General features: G+C 34.8%; 1 protein-coding gene across 1 annotated transcript; it reads left to right on the forward strand.

Annotated features, from left to right (window-relative positions):
* The first annotated feature begins 2,538 nt into the window (after positions 1–2,538).
* LOC129946657 (GPI inositol-deacylase) lies at positions 2,539–16,563 on the forward strand. Its single transcript, XM_056056913.1, has 17 exons — positions 2,539–2,830; positions 3,949–4,095; positions 4,164–4,239; positions 4,306–4,790; positions 4,854–5,042; positions 5,117–5,281; positions 5,349–5,437; positions 11,408–11,558; positions 11,626–11,764; positions 11,837–11,966; positions 12,031–12,153; positions 12,217–12,410; positions 12,467–12,653; positions 12,707–12,857; positions 15,451–15,947; positions 16,009–16,107; positions 16,172–16,563. The coding sequence occupies exons 1-17, from the start codon at positions 2,696–2,698 to the stop codon at positions 16,419–16,421; spliced, it is 3,207 nt and encodes a 1,068-aa protein (XP_055912888.1). The 5' UTR covers positions 2,539–2,695; the 3' UTR covers positions 16,422–16,563.
* Positions 16,564–16,738: the final 175 nt, after the last annotated feature.

The raw sequence follows: 16,738 nt of genomic DNA on the forward strand, positions 1-16,738 counted from the left end.
ATAGTACTCCTATGGGACGAACATTTTTATTTCATCTCCATGCCGTTTATGGCACTGCGTGTATCAAAATGCTTGGTAGGAAATCAAGAATGAGGAGAAAATTACTAAAGAAAGAATGAGAACAGTATATTTGTTTAGGTTTCATAGGTATTAATATGTTCGAGGGAGATAGCCAAAATACAAATTTCAAACCAAAAAAGAATAATATTTGTTTACATTTTTTTTTTGCTTTCACATGTGAATGTAGAGGAGATGTGCATATGTATTCATATGCTTTTAGGTATGTATACTTTAATGTTGTAGGTATTTTGAATTTAAAAATTGTCGTTAGATTTTCAATTTTTGTTAAAAATGAAATGTTGCCATATTTTGCATATACCAATACATATTTTTGTAGCTATGTAAACAATAACGTTGTAGGTATTTTGAAATTAAAAATTCTCATTTCATTTTAAATTTTCAATTTTTTTGAAAAATGAAATGTTGCCATGTTTGGCATATGATGCATTGAAGATTTTAATATATTCAGTTATTTTGGTGTTGTTATTCTTGCGTATTATTTGTTATTTGTACGCATAAAGTATAAATACAATCAAAATTAAAATGTATTCAAAACTAGGTCGATTTTTGTTTTTTAACGGCTAAATAGGGTGTACTGAATGGAATTTTAAATTTTTATATAAAAACATACAAATAAATAAATACAATATAATATAAAACTAGGTTGAAAAATTAACCTTACAGGTATCAATGCCTTAATTGGAAAGATATAAGTTAATATATAAGGTATCGTGATTTTGACAGAATGGAAGTGTTTCTTGTGTGGAGATATCATTATGATAACATTAATTGCTTCTATGGAACTCTTCGATTCATATAGTTCAGAATATTTCTTTTCTTGTACAAACATACTTGTTAGTGCATTGTATGCCGAGTTTGCACCTTGTTTCAAGAGTTTTTTTTCGGCGGGCATTTAATTAGCATGTCTAGGAATTAAGCAACAAAAACTTCTCAAAAATGGATATCTTATCAGAACAAATGGCCCATTTGACTCTAGTATATGAGATCTTACTAAAGAATTCGTAGATAGCTTGAGGTTTATCTGCAAGTACTGACGAAATCAAAATTATTACCAAAAAGCTAATCAAGAAAAAAAAAATCCTTTTGAAAACAAAAAAGTCGCTTTTAAAGTGAAGGGAGATTTTGTACCTGTTATCTTTTTGGCAACACTGGTTTAAACAGCTGACGCACGTTTCGTGTTTTGTTTCACTGTCAAACATCTTCAGTCTTGGTCTATAATTTCACCATGAATCGTCTTACAAACGAACAACGCTTGCAATTTATTGAATTAAAATATTGAAAATTGGACTAAGTGAATGGACCCCTTGAGGCGCGGTCAAGTTCAACAACTGCATGAAATAATCTTCAAAAATTAAATTATATCGACCGTACTATCTATTCAAATAAAGATTCCATGCATTTTCCGAATTGTATGTGTTTGTTTTTAACTTTCATATAACTTTTAAAAATTCACCCTTTATAAATATATACATATACATATAAAACGGCCAAACTAAAGGAATTACATGAAACCACATTTTTGGTATAAAAAAGATAAAATATAATTTTTTTGATTTAAGAGTCATATCAAAAATAAAGACAGTTATCAGAAACACCCTATTGAGTTGAAAAACAAATATATTACAAAATATATTATATTAACTACCTACCGCAAAAAATACTCTTGCTGTACTTTTTTGCTGCGTTATTGTTTCTCTAATAAATACCTCGTCTATTTCTTGTCAAAGCATAACCGTAAAAACTTTCCTCTTCAAGTATAATATGCATACACACATATAATGTCAAAACGTTGTTGCTATTATCTCCCTTGATCTCCTACTACATTTGCATATGTTCTTCTCTATTTTCTATTCTTTAATTATTGTTGAATTTTCCCTCATTCTCAACTATTGAGGGGTATAAAAAAGGGATCAAATTCAACCATCTCCAAGCCTCTCAGATGTCGCTTCGATTGTTCCTCTTCATTAGAGTACTATAGTAAATATATATACAATGTCTTCATCACAAATCCATGTTTCTTTCCGCAAATGTGATTTTTAATAGAAAAAAGCTGCACTCTCCCAAACAACTTCTTTAAAAATTTCAGGAATGCAAGAACGTTTCGCAATGAGTCTGTAGTTTGTGACTTCGTAGGCCGTACATGGATATGACTTCAGCTAGTTTGTAAAGATGAGTGTAAATTATGAACATATAATTTATCACCTACTTCAGTGCTTTTAGTTAGGCATGTCTTTAGATTTCTAAAAAGTTCGATATAGACAGTTTTTAGCGATACCGTGCTAAGCTCGACAATAAAAACTTGACATAAAGTCCTCCATTTCATCCCTGTACGCATGTTTTGTTTTAACTTCATTCCATTTGAATTTATTTCAAAACAGCTGTTTTCGAATTTCGAAGTTGAATAATCCCATATCAAAACACAGAAAAAAAAAACTAAATTTTTGTTTTGGCTTTTGGATTTGGGTTTGGTTATTTATTGGTTTTGGTCTCATATTTGTGAAGCTCTTGAAATATTTCTAAATTTAAATTCAAAGTGAATGGTACTTCTTTTTTGGGCACGGTGCAATCTAAAGATTTGTATTTGTTATTATTGAAATTATAAATAATAGCAAAAATGTACAAACATTTGATAGTTGTCATTGCACTATCAAGTCTTTGCTGTTTCTTGTATGGCATAGCAAATATACTTTTAAATGTTGAAACAAATGAGTGCCAAATGACTTATATGTACCAGTTACCTACATTTATCGTGAGTTATATATTTATAATCAATTCTTGTATCTTTAAATAATTGTTAATCTAAGTACTGTGTCTATATCAATAAGTTTTAGTATAGTTTAAAGGTAATAAACTTAAAAACATGAATTACTTGCATATGAACGTGCCTTGTTTGTGGTTAAACAAAACGCAGTCTACAAAGTACAGATGCAATGATTCTCATGGCCCTAATTAAACATAATTTTAGTTTATAGTCGAAACCACCGCCGAGCCGGCCGACAGCGATGGCAGAGAAGGCGACGAAAGTAAAGAAGTTCAATACCAGTTGGTCTTGATTCCCATGGCCTTAAATAATTTTAATACAAATTATTCCATCCACTTATCATTATTGTTCTGTAACTATTCATTAATTATTAGTATGGATTTTTGTGTTAGATCTTCTAGTTAAAAATTCTCTTTTGTTTTTTAAAGAAATGTCGACATGGGGATATTAAAATGATAATTAATTAGGTTTGGTAAAGTTTTTTGTCACCGTTGCGTGTGAAAGTACATTTTAAAGGAAAGGTTCTTATCGAAAACCTATATTGCAGTTGTTAGGGGTTCTAGATTTGGTGAAGAACAATTGTTCAAAGGATGGAATACAAGTTATTGATATTCAAAGCAGAAGGATTGAGTTTGTATTTTATGACTCTAACAAATACAGAACATTTACAGGGCAAGTGAGCCACGTTCGCCTTTCTTACTCCAGACCTCGTAACTACGAATTTGAGGAATCTCATCCGTTCTGTATGATCCCAATAATGTTGCTACATTCTTGGCTTTGTTGTTCCTTGATAATTGTCCTCGCAAGCCCAACCTGAAAATGCTGAACCAGTTTAGAGACTTACAGCAGAATTTAGCCATGACTGCTGATGTCTGTGAGGATAACGACGCATCGATTTTAGTGCCAGGAGACATAGTTGAAAACTTCTTACAATCAGCATAAATAGTTGTTTTTAAGTCTTAATTGTCTTCCCAATTAATGTTGATAGAAATCCATCTTTAAATGTTTAGGTGAAAGTTAGATCTATTTCATTAGAAATCAAATACAATAATTGAACACTAAAGGTTTTTAACTTATCCAACGTACTTATTTGATTTTGTTCGTAGAAAATTCATGTAGACGAAGGAAAACAATTTCCGAAATACAACTTATACAGTTATGCAGAAGGTAGTTTAATTGAAAATGCGAGATCTCTTAAATTTAATGGTGCTCCGGTTATATTTATACCAGGAAACAGTGGATCACACAAACAGGTAAATGACAATTTGTGTTCACTCTTTTAACTCATTTAAAGCTCACCAAATAATTTGAATTTCCTCAGGGACGATCTTTGGGGTCGACTGCACTTCGAAAAGGCATTGACAACGACTTAAATCACCATTTGGATTATTTTCTCGGTAAATAATGACAAAACTACGTCATATAAAATATTTATTCATCAAAAATTTTATGAAATTTTTTAGTTGACTATGATGAAGAATTTTCGGCATTATTCGGCGGTTATCTTAACAATCAAAAAGAATTCCTGAAAAAATGTATAACATCAATTTTAAAGTTGTACAAACATTTGCCCAATGCTCCAAAACAAGTTGTGCTAATTGGTCATTCAATGGGTGGAAAAGTTGCACAAGCTTTGCTTACAGACGAATCTGTAGCGGGACTGATAAATACAATCATTTTCATAGCTACGCCTATAGATCGACCGGTAGTTAATTTCGATGTTCATATGGAAGCTGCTTATCGTGAAACCAATGATTACTTACAATTGGCGCGAAAAACTTTACTAATCAAAAATGACACAAACTATTGTACAACTCCATATTCGAAATCATCAGAAGAGCCCAAGAGTTTGGATGATAAGCTCCTTATATCAATTGGTGGAGGAAACAGGGATCTATTGGTTCATGCTGGGTTGACGTACTCAAAATTCAGTGATATAAATGTTATGGTTTGTTTAAAGAAACAAAATATAAGACTTGTTCGACTATTTCATGATTTTCTTTCATTTTAGACTTCTACTATACCAAATGTCTGGTTAAGTACGGATCATGTTGCATCAGTTTGGTGCCTTCAATTGGTATTGGTCATCAATCGGTTTCTATTTAGTATCATTTCGTCGTCTCGGGCAAACGCCAAACTAGGATTAACCTTTGTTGAGGATAAATCTACCCGATTAGCTAAAGCTGAATATTATTTTGTGGTACAAACAATATTTTGGGTTTTTTTGTTTATAATGCTATGAAATAATTATTTATTTTTTTCAAATATTTTTAGCGTCCTAAGTCAAATACTAAAAATCGTAATTTTAGTTTAACATTAAACGAAGATTCTGATGAATGGTTTGAAGATACGCGAAGAGTTTTCTCAAAGGATTTTTCAAATGGTATTGATCATTTTTATATTCAAATGATTCCATTAAATGAGAAACGTCAATATAAAGTATATATACATTTGTTTAATTGAAATAAGAACGTAAGTTAAATTAATTTAAATTGAATAATTTCAGAGATTATATGCTGATGTTATAAACTTAGAATCAGAAGATTGGGTTTTCGGTTGCGATGCTAAGGAATTCAAACCAAATATGAAATATTGGTATGTTAACCTTACTAAAAACAAATCAATGTTTAATTACTTCCTTAATACCACTTTTACTTGTCCTTTTTTTAAATTCTTTCTTATTTCTTTTTGATCGCATTGAAAAAAAGTTATCCAAAATTCTAGTACTATAGGATCAAAATCTTCCATATTCTAAGCATAATTGTTAGAAGAAAGATACCAACAAAAATTGAAGAGATTTAATGTTCTTGTGCAGTCTTGTGAATATTTTAAAGATGTTGTGTGCGCCTTTAATGTAATTAAATCCTTTTGCAGCTATGGTACCTTTAAAGACGTATTACTTAAGTCAATGCAATGGTTCAGAATGGACCAAGACATACACTTTTAATTTTTGTTTGTACTGTCTTCGCACTCAAGGGGCTATGAATACCCTTATAATGATTAGACACAGTGCAAGCAATTAGGAAAGGAGGATAGAATTTGAAAAAAAGATACCGATGCATATTGATTTTGAATGTCTGCATGTTTTTATGGGCGGGAAATATTAAAAACATTTCACATTCGTGTAGTGTAGGCGTGTAGCTAAAAAAGGTGTCCCTGTACTTACGTTTGAAATCGGGCCCAAGGATGACTGATAAGCATTCCTAGTACGAGTAATACGGTTCTTTGGGGAGAGGAACGCAACTGGCTATTTAACTAGAGCATTGATTTTGAAAATTGTTATAAAACAATGATAGACATGAGAGCTTGCGGCGGTGTTCAAGCAGGGCCGGACAAAGCATATGTGCAAGATGTGCAAATGCACAGGGCGCAAAATTCTGGGGCGCATTACCAGCAGCAAACAAATATGTACTATTATTTGCCATATTTTTAACCACAAACATTCTTAAAATAATCTCAAAAAAACATTCATCACAACTGTCTTTAGTTATCTCTTGCGCACTAACTAACATCATCTTCATTCTTGCATTCAATGAACATTTATTTGTGAATGTTTCAATTGTTTTTTTCCTTTGTTGGTTAATAAAGATTAAATAAATAGCCTAATAGAAGTGACGTATTTTGTGACACGACAAGACCGGAATATGCCTGACTTAGTTGATTTTAGACAAGCTTGAATTACCTGAAATTTTAATAAGAAGCTGTAGAAGCCAAAGTTATGATAATGGTTCGAATATGAAAGGAAAAAATGCGGGTGTTCAGAATCGAATACGAACCCTGGAACCAAGCGCATCTTTCGTTATATGTTGCTCGCATTCCTTTAATTTAGTGGTTAATGATGCTTGTTGGTGCTCATTATTTGCAGTTAAATTTGTCGATACAATTCAATGTTTGTATACACTTTTTTCAAGTTCCACAACGAGGTGGGATATTTATAAGAAAAATAATCCGAGTCTTACTTTGAAACGCCTTTCTGAGACTAGATGGGAGAGCAGGTTAGAAGCATTGAAGCCTTTAAAACAAATTTAGAAGAAACACATGAAGCCCTTATAGAAATAGAAAAACAAATCAACTTACCGAATCTCACTGAATCGATAGGAGACCTTGAATCAAAGGTGAAAACCTTTGAAACTTCTATAAGTAAGGCTTTTAGAGTCTCTTGCCCAGTTAAATATAGCCGTAAAACCCTTCATTCTTGGTGGAATGAAGAACTGTCCAGTCTTAGGAAAATGACTAGGACAATTTTCAATATCTGCCACAAACATAAGTTTTACCAACCGTATAAATACTCTCTTAAAATTTACAAGCAAGCCCTGTCATCAGCCAAAAGACAAGGCTGGAGAGAATACTGTCAATCAATCGAAGACATAAAGGACTACTGCAAGGCTCAGCAAAGTTTTATCAAAGGAACATTGTAATCCTTCATTTCTAAAAAAGCCTGATGGAACCTGGACAGCCTCTCCAGCCGAATCTCTTGAGCTACTGATGAAGACGCACTTTCCGGGTTGTGAGAGTGATAACCCCGAATCGCTTGAAACCACAGAGCTAAACGTAGCTCATGTGGAGCAAGTCAATTCCGTTATAACCAGAGAAAATATTTTGTGGGCCATCAATACTTTTTCTCCATATAAATCCCCAGGCATGGATGGCATACTGCCAGTTATGCTTCAAAAGTTGCATGATGTGGCAGCTTCATGGCTGGAACAAATTTTCAAAGGATGTCTCCTTCTTAAACATGTGCCCATGTCATGGAAACAGGTCAAAGTAGTTTTTTTCTCGAAAGTGGGTAAGCGAGGTCACGAATCCGCGAAGGATTTCAGACCAATAAGCTTAACATCTTTTCTGCTTAAAACTTTGGAGCGCATTCTTGATTACCATATTAGAGAAATCCTAGTTGGACAACCTCTCGAAGGCTCTCAGCATGCTTATCTTAAGGGCAAATCTACGGAGACTGCCCTCCATTAAGTAGTGCGTACTGTAGAACAAACAATCCATTATAAAGAATTTACTCTTGCCACCTTCCTAGACATAGAATGAGCTTTTTTAACAACGTCCTTACAGAATCCATCGCTCTTTAAGTTCGGTGTAGAAGACTTCATTCGAGAATGGATTATTTCCATGCTCAGTGGTAGGAAGATTCGAGCCACTCTAGGCAATACAATCGCAACAAAACACGTGAGTAGGGGAACACCCCAGGGTGGTGTCCTTTCGCCTCTTCTATGGCTTCTGGTCATGGATACAATTCTCGTTAAATTAGACAGATGTGGAGTGAAGGCCTATGCGGATGATTTGGTGCTATTGGTGTCACGAAAGTACACCTCTGTGATTAGTGAAATCACGGAGTCAGCTTTGAAGAAAGTTAGCAACTGGGCCACGAGTTGTGGACTAGAAGTTAACCAAAGTAAAATTGAACTGTTGCTCTTTGCCGCCAAAACTAAAGTACCGCCCTTCACGCTACCTCGACTCAACGGTCAAATCCTATCATTGTCTTCCAGTGCAAAATATTTGGGAGTTATACTCGACCCTAAACTAAACTGAAAACTAAATATTGAAGTACGGGTTAAGAAGGCCTGTTTTGCCTCCCACGCCTGCAGCAAAACTTTCGGCAAAAAGTGGGGACTTTAGTCGAAGATGATTTTATGGACATACACAGCCGTAGTACGTCCAATCTTAACATATGGTTCGATTGTGTGGTTGCCTGCTCTTATCAAAGCCTATAATATTGATAAGCTAAAGAAGGTGCAGAGAACAGCTTGCGTTGGACACCACAGGGGCCATGCGTACTTGCCCAACGGACGCCTTAAACGTTATTTTGGATCTTCTACCAATCGACCTTTTTATTAAATACATAGTTTCCTGCAGCGCTATTATGCTGAAGGAATCAAACAGCTGGTTGTCAAAACATTGTGGTCACAGCAACACTACGAAATTGATTCCCTCAGATATTATCTCGGTAGACACTGACTACTGCACTCCTACTTTGAGCCTTAGTAAGGGTTTTAAGGTTATTTTCCGATCCAGAGAAGATTGGGAGGATGACTTCGTGTCGATTGGATTGGACACAACCATCTTTACTGACGGCTCAAAGATGGAGTGCGGAGTTGATTCTGGGATCTTTTCTGAGTCCCTAAATGTAGCCAAATCTTTAGGCTTTCTGACCTTGCTAACGTTTTTCAGGCTGAACTGCTGGCAAGGCAATAAGGGAGGCATGTAAGATACTTAAACAAAACCCAAACCAAAACCGAAATGCGGCTATCTTTACAGACAGTTAGGCAGCTGTCAAAGCTATTAACTCGGCCATATTCTCATCTAAATTGGTCCAGCAATGTCGATGAGCTTGCGAGCCTGAATATTAACCTCGGTGTCACCCTGATCTGGGTTCCGGGCCATAGTGGTATCGTGGGAAATGAACGGGCTGACGAGCTAGCCAGGCAAGGATCGGCCCTTCATAGCTCACTTGCGGAAATGGTTAACATTCCTCTTGGTGGGGTAAAATCTTTTCTATCTACCAAACTAAATCAAACCGAAGGTGGAGAACGATCTTCTATGCAGGCCTAGGCAAGACATAGCCAGGATTGTTGCGGTTTGTACCGGACATTGGCCTATAGGAGTTCATGCAGAGAAGTTGGGTATCTCTTACAACACCTTTTGCCGTAGCTGTAGTGACCAAAGAGAAAGTGAAACGATAATCCATTTCCTCTGCAAATTTCCTGCTTTGGCAAACACTAGAATGAAATCTTGATTTTACATTTATTTGCTGGCTGCTGATTTGGTTTGATGTTTTAGAAAATATAAATAAAACTAGTAAATATTTGCAAAGTCCGTCTATTAATCTATCAACTGACATAAAAAGTTTTAGAAAATACAAAAAACAGTATAATTTTAATGCGTTTCGATGAAAAATTTAATGCGTAGGTTTGTTCAATTACTATAAATACTAAAACTCAAATATAGACTACAACTCAAAATACTAAATATGTTTCCTGAAGCTTCATCATTGCCATTTCAACGGAGAAAAAGAATTTATCCTGAAACTATATTAGACCCGAAACAAAGACTTAAAGTAGACTTTTTTCAAAATTCTTAATGAAGCCATTCAATCAATTACAGAAAGGTTTAAACAGCTTGATATACATAACATCAATTTTTCATTTTTATGTAACATAAGCGAATGTTTAAAAAATAAAAATGTACGTGCTTCATGCCTTAATTTGCAGATTGTTATAACATTAGGTAGTTATAAAGATTTAGATAGAGAAAAATTGTTTCAAGAGTTAACCGTAATATGCCCGCTTGTTACACCACAAAACTCAAGTTTAGATATGTTAAATTTTATTTTTAGTTAAAATTTTGAAAATCTTGCTCCGAATTTAGTAATTGCGCTCCAAATCGCTAATAGAATCCCGGTCACAGTAGCTTCAGGAGAACGTAGTTGTTCTAAACTTGAAATTATTAAAAATTATCTTAGGACAACCATGACTCAAGAGAGACTGGTAGGCGTATCTATAATGTCCATTGAAAAGGAATTATTAAATTCTTTAGACTTTGTCTATCCCATTTCTGAATTTGCAAAATGTAAGGCCAGAAAAGTAAGTTTCCAAGTTTAAACGTTTCCTCTCTGCTCATTTCATCGCTGCCTTGGGATACCTCAATAACAAAAAACGCACTGAAAATCTACCTCCTGGGTAATGTGAGAAAGGCTTATGCTTGTGTATCAGTTTATGTGTGAAAATATAAAAAAGGGCGCTTTCTACTAACCTTCCAGGGCGCAAGATTGCCTGGGGGCGGCCCTGTGTTCAAGAATAGTAATTGTCTCAGTAAGAGAACTATAGCCCATCACAGGGGACATCAGTGAGTTTTCGAAGCATTGAATATTTTATAGATTGTTGTTCTGCACAGTTTCTGATGTCTCGTTTAACAATGCTGTCAAGATCAAAATTTAATAATCTTCTTATTCGCTGCCGTAGGTAATCCACATTTGAAAGACAAAGATGAGAATCAATTTAGTGGATTAGAAATTTCAGACTCTATCAAATGCCTTTGAAATATCAATCGCCATAATCTTAATTGCTCCAAAACCATGGTACCTATCTCCAAACTCTAACGTAAAGTTGGTTGAAGTCTTTTATGATCTTCGAATTTCGTTTTTGTTTGGATTCAAAAAATGTTGTATTGTTTGCATTTTAAAAAGTACCTATTCTAATAGTTTCAAAGCAGCGTTTTCAAAAAGGTTGAAAAAGTAAATGGGTAGGTTCAGGCGACATAAGGGACTTAAAGTTAAGGCAGGTTTCTAGTATTTGATTTGCCGCCTACTTCTGTAATATATGACAGGAAAAGATATGTCCACTTAGTATGCTTAAAAAAAGAATTCACTAATCAATTGCGATAAGCGATGGTATCGTTGTCTGAGTTTAAAGAACTGTTTAGGTACATATGTACATCCCTTAACAATCTCAAATTAAGCATAACAAAATTAACACTAAACAATGAAAGCACATTTTTATACCATAAATTTGAATCTTTAATATGAATTTAAAACACTTATTTATATTTTTTAATAAATAGTTCAACTGGACAATCCATTTCCCATCACGTGGAAAAGCTCCCTAATAGCAAACAAAAGCGGATGTTTGTGTCAGTAGACTTGCATAAAATCAAAAAAACTTATCCCAATTGGACACATATTGTCCTGCGGATCCCACCAACAAGAAGCAATGTAATTTACAAAACATTTATAAATTCTCTTTTAGTTCACTTAATTATTGACCATTTCTTAAATGCAGGTTAAATTAAATATAGACATTCATGATCCTGAAGAACGAACTTTGAGAATAAAAGCTCCAAAATGGTTTTCGTATACTAAAAATCAATTAACAACTGACTCAACACTTGGAGCATCGCATTATAAAATCTTAATATCAGGTAAGGTATCAAAATAAGACTTGTGATCTTTGTTCGAATTGAATTTAATAAACTTTTAAATTATACTTTAAGACCTTGACGAATCACATCAATCTATTAAATTTAACATTAAACCTCACGTATGCTCGAAACCGACACACAAGGCAATTACTAAAACGTGTGTTCCTTGGGCCAAAGGATTTGAGCGTTATCAACACATTTCGTAATACTGAAATATATTTGTTTTTGTATTTTTATATAAATTTGATATTTTTTTTCCTTTGTAGCGATTCAGAGAATAATCCACTTCTTGTGAGTGTACCGATTTCAAAACCAAGTAGTTACAATACCACGTTAAACCCGGTTACTATAAACTTACACTTGGATCCTAATTGTCGTTATCAAATAACGTAAGGGTTACATTTAAGTCCATATTTTGTGTATTTCTGTTTGATTAATTTCTTTCATTGCAGATATCAAAATTCATTTGAAGGAACGATGTCTCGCATTGTTCAGCAGTATGCCCATTGGCTTCCTGCTCATTTAACAGCAGTTCTTTTATTATCATTCAAATATCAACTCTCCTTGACCCCGCATAGGGCGCCATTTAAATGTGGTAAAGTGCATTCGGCCATTGTTCATTCTGGGACATTCTTTATTATCACTGGTAAAATAATAATAAATACATTATAAACCATTAATATGATAAAAATTTAATTACAGTAACTAAAATAATTTCAAAAATCTTACAATCGGTTAAGTTTCTACCTGATCCAGACAATTTTCACCATTCTATGCTTATATCATTTATAATTCATGGATCTGCTTCTGCATTAATGCTATTATCTGCTGCTGGTGTATGGGCAATAATAACGTTTTATGGAAACATAATACATCGAATTTTCTTAAGGTTTCTATCAGTTATTTAAAGAAAGCAAAAATTGCAATAAATTGTATTTTCAGATTAACAAGATTATCAACGCCGGTATTTTCGATAGCATTGCCAATAATAGAAAGATTCCCTATAATAGCTGGTGTAGCTCTGGTTGCTATTGGTTTTGCTTCTTGTGGTGGAATTGCTTTGATTCTTGGCTGTTTGGTGTATCTTATGCTTGTAAGTATTTGAAAGAGTTGATATAAGTAAGTAAGTCCTTTTGGGCAGAAAGGAAGTATTTTTTTTAAATTGTAGAATTAAAACCTCATTGAAAGTGAACTTAAATTTTAAAAGTTCATTAGTCCTCTTTCTGTCATGGAAACATAAAAAACACTATTAACATAGATATAGGCATTCAAACAGACTATTTAAAGCCATACACAGATTTGAACCTTGGTTCCAAAATAAAAGAGGAGCAGGATCTGATTACTTCGAGAAAAACTTCTAAGGCAGACTAATATAGTGTTTTTTAAGGAAGGAGCAAAGGTTTCTAAAGCTGCGAAAAATCTTTCTTTGATAAACAAAAGAAGCAAGACATGTTTATTGATAATCCGCCCTTGCCTTGCGAAAAGTTTTTGGACAAAGCATAGGGAACTGTGTTTACTCAACGAAGCCAAAAAGGTCACTCTTTCTATTGGTCAAAGGACATATTAACTCACATATGTGGGAGTGAAAAGGGCAAGCGAATTGGTCAAACACGGATCAGTACTTCCTCCGAGTCAAACTGTAGCATTGATTTATATGCCACTAGAGCAAATCAATGGAAAGATTCACCAAAGATTTCTCGAAATTGAGAGCAACAGAAGGCCCGCTCTTGACACTTGTTGGTTTTTTTTTTCGAAAAATCTATGGCTAACTAGTTTCCAGGAAAAACAAGATTTCTTTTACAACTAAGCAGACCTTAATTATGACTAATGGATGTTTTCCTAAAAGGTCACAAGTTTTCCTAAAAGATGCACACATACACAAAATAAGTATTAGCTCATTTTATTCATGTAGAGAGTATGAAGGCAAGGAGCCCCTACAGGATGTTTTTCATTAGCTCTGCAAAAACCCAAGTTCAACTAAAAGAACAAAAACAGCACAAGGAAAACACTTTTCAACGACCTATGGAATGTGACATCTCGTCTTTGCCACTTAACGACATCCTGAACCATCCTGATTTTTTGGATAGTTTCAGCATGTCTTTTAGTGGCACAGAGGAGGATGTCCCAACAAAAATCTGCACCAACTCTTCCCAAACCATCAATTTAATCCTAATCTTATGCAAGGCAAAATATGGGAAACTTTTTCGGCCATTGCTGGTGTATTACTTACTTAAGGTGGCGCTACAGTTCTGTGTTAACTAGGGCCTCACCCAACAAACTTCTCCATCTAGCTCGGTCCCTAGCTAGATGTGTCCAGTTTCGCGCTCCAAGTTGGGTGAGGTCACCTTCCACTTGTGCGCGCCACCTGATCCGCGGTCTTCCTCTACTGCGCTGTCCTGTGGGTGGGGATTCGAAGACTTTCCGGGCCGGAGCATTGGTTTCCATGCGCTCTACATGACCCAGTCATCTTAGTCGTTAGACTTCTACCCTTCTGGCTAAGTCTACGTCGCTGTACAGCCCGTACAGCTCGTCGTTCCATCTTCTCCTCCACTCCCCTTCGATGCATACGGGGCCGTAGATCACACGAAGAACTTTTATCTTGAAGCGACCCAAGGTCCTTTCATCCGCTTTTGTCTTTGTCATAGCCCATGCTTCTGCACCGTATAGCAGGACGGGGATGATAAGGGTCTTATATAGCAACACTTTGGCCCCTCGAGAGATTACTTTACCACTCAATTGCTTTCTTAGTCCAAAGAAACAGCGGTTAGCAAGAGTTATTCTGCGTTTGATCTCAGCGCTAGTGTTGTTTTCTGCGTTTATATCGGATCCTAGGTAGACGAAGTCCTTGACTACCTCAAAGCTACGTCTGTCGATGGTGACGTTTTGACCAAGACGTCGGCGTTGTATGTCCTTTCTTGACGACAGCATGTACTTTGTTTTGCCCTCATTAACCGTTAAACCCATTTTTGCCGCCTCTGCTTCACTACTCACAAAAGCCCCATTGACATCACGCTGAGTTCTTCCGATTATGTCAGTGTTATCAGCATATGCCAGTAATTGGACAGACTTTTGAAAGATAGTGCCTCTAGTGTTGAAATGTGAGCTCTGCACTATTCTTTCAAGCACGATGTTAAAAAAATCACATGACAGCGCACCCCCTTGTCTAAAACCTTTTTTGACGTCCATGGTCATCCTGCACAAACGGAAGAGTTTGGCAGGGATGCCAAAACTGGACATGGCTCTATACAGCTCGTCCCTGTATATGCTGTCATATGCGGCCTTGAAATTGATGAAAAGATTGTGGGTGTCGATTTGGTGCTCTTGGGTTTTTTCCAGGATCTGTCGTAATGTGAATATTTGATGAACTGTGGACTTTCTTGGTCTAAAACCACACTGATAAGGACCTATCAGGTTGTTCACGATGGGCTTTAGACGTTCGCTGATATATTACGCTCTAGAATATAACTAAACCTAAACTGCGATGCGATCGGTTCCACAGGCCTTTATGTTTAATTTCGAATGTAAAATCTAATTTTAAGTAAATTGAAATCTTTTTAAACCAAAGTTGTTGTTCTAACACCAAAAATATATTAGAAATTCTCGAAAGATACGGGCTTGTTAATCGTTTGTGTTCAACAGCTTACCCATTGTTTAGTAAATTTATTATTTTTTCTTTATTATTTTAGATAGCTAAACAATATGAAGATTATTTGGAGACATTTGTGTTTGAAACTGTGGTGACAATAGCTAAAAAATTATTTGGTAAGACACTTCCAACAACAGAAGTCCATGAAACGCGTGCAAATACCGAACAAGAGTTCCCCGACGACACAAGGCAACACGATGTTGATGATGACCAACAAAGCTTATTGGTGTCAAATAAAGAAGATAGTCAAGCTGTCGTAAAAGCTACAAATGAAGAAACAGAAAGTTCAGAAATTGAAGATATCAACGAATCCAGCGATCAAGACAAAGAACTCGAACAACTCTTAAACGAGGCCATACAAAAACAAAAAGAAATTCTCAAAGAAAAACAAGATAAACGACAACAAGAACGAATTGAATACGATGCGGTTCATGAAGGTTTAGTCAGTGTGAATTTCCACATGACACTATTTTTATTAATGTGCATATTGACAATTGTTTTCATCCCAACGACTATATCATGGGCCAGGGACTTCAGGTAAAACACAAATGACAATTTTTTTTTGGAAATATTTCTCTAACTTTTCTTTGAATTTAAGATATTCAAAACGACTATCGCCAGACCCTTCACTTTTCCCAGCAACTATCGTTCTTGTGTGTGTCTTTGGTCTTTGGCAGATTTCAGCTCCGAAAAATTTGTAAGTTACATATTATTTCAAATATGTCTATTCAATATAAATATTAATACATTTTTTGTTTCAGATATGCCTATAATTTCGTTGCAAGTATTTTATATGCGTGTGCTGCCATTTGTGTAATTTATTGTCAGGATTCAATTTATAGACTTAGTGCTGTTATACCAGCAGTTTTCGTTATGGTTTTTTTACATCAAATCTTTTCAACAACAAAAAGTGTGGAAAGTGATTTTGATCCAGACGTACAGGAGGTGCAAAATAGAATAGACAAAATGAAAGCCGTATTAGATGACGCTAATTTGAAGAAAACTGATTGAGTATTTGCTTTTTATTGTAATTACCTGTTGTAGAAGTTCTAGTCTATGTATTTGATTTTTTTTTACACTTGTTATTTTTCGGTATTTTTCATAGGCCTTTTTCGTATTTATTTATAAATAAAAAAAAAGTAATGGACTCAGAGCCGATAGCTATTTTTTATTTTTTGGAGGTATAACAAAAATATTGAGAAGTTTAAAGCACCTTAAAGTCTAATAGGATTTTATTTTGCCTGGTTAAGTGATATTAAAAATAGGCTGTAAATTTCGATTCCCTTTTTGGCTTATTCTGGTCTTAAATTTAAAAAAAAAGCCTAACG

The sequence above is a fragment of the Eupeodes corollae genome, chromosome 2 (genome assembly GCF_945859685.1).
Source record: "Eupeodes corollae chromosome 2, idEupCoro1.1, whole genome shotgun sequence".
In the NCBI taxonomy this organism is placed as follows: Eukaryota; Metazoa; Arthropoda; class Insecta; order Diptera; family Syrphidae; genus Eupeodes; species Eupeodes corollae.

Bases quoted from the DNA above. Each gene is read 5' to 3' on its own strand.
- LOC129946657 (XM_056056913.1), top strand. From the start codon at position 2,696: ATGTACAAACATTTGATAGTTGTCATTGCACTATCAAGTCTTTGCTGT. The intron at 2,831-3,948 runs GTGAGTTATATA...TTTTGTTCGTAG, and splicing joins ACCAGTTACCTACATTTATC to AAAATTCATGTAGACGAAGG. The intron at 4,096-4,163 runs GTAAATGACAAT...GAATTTCCTCAG, and splicing joins ACAGTGGATCACACAAACAG to GGACGATCTTTGGGGTCGAC.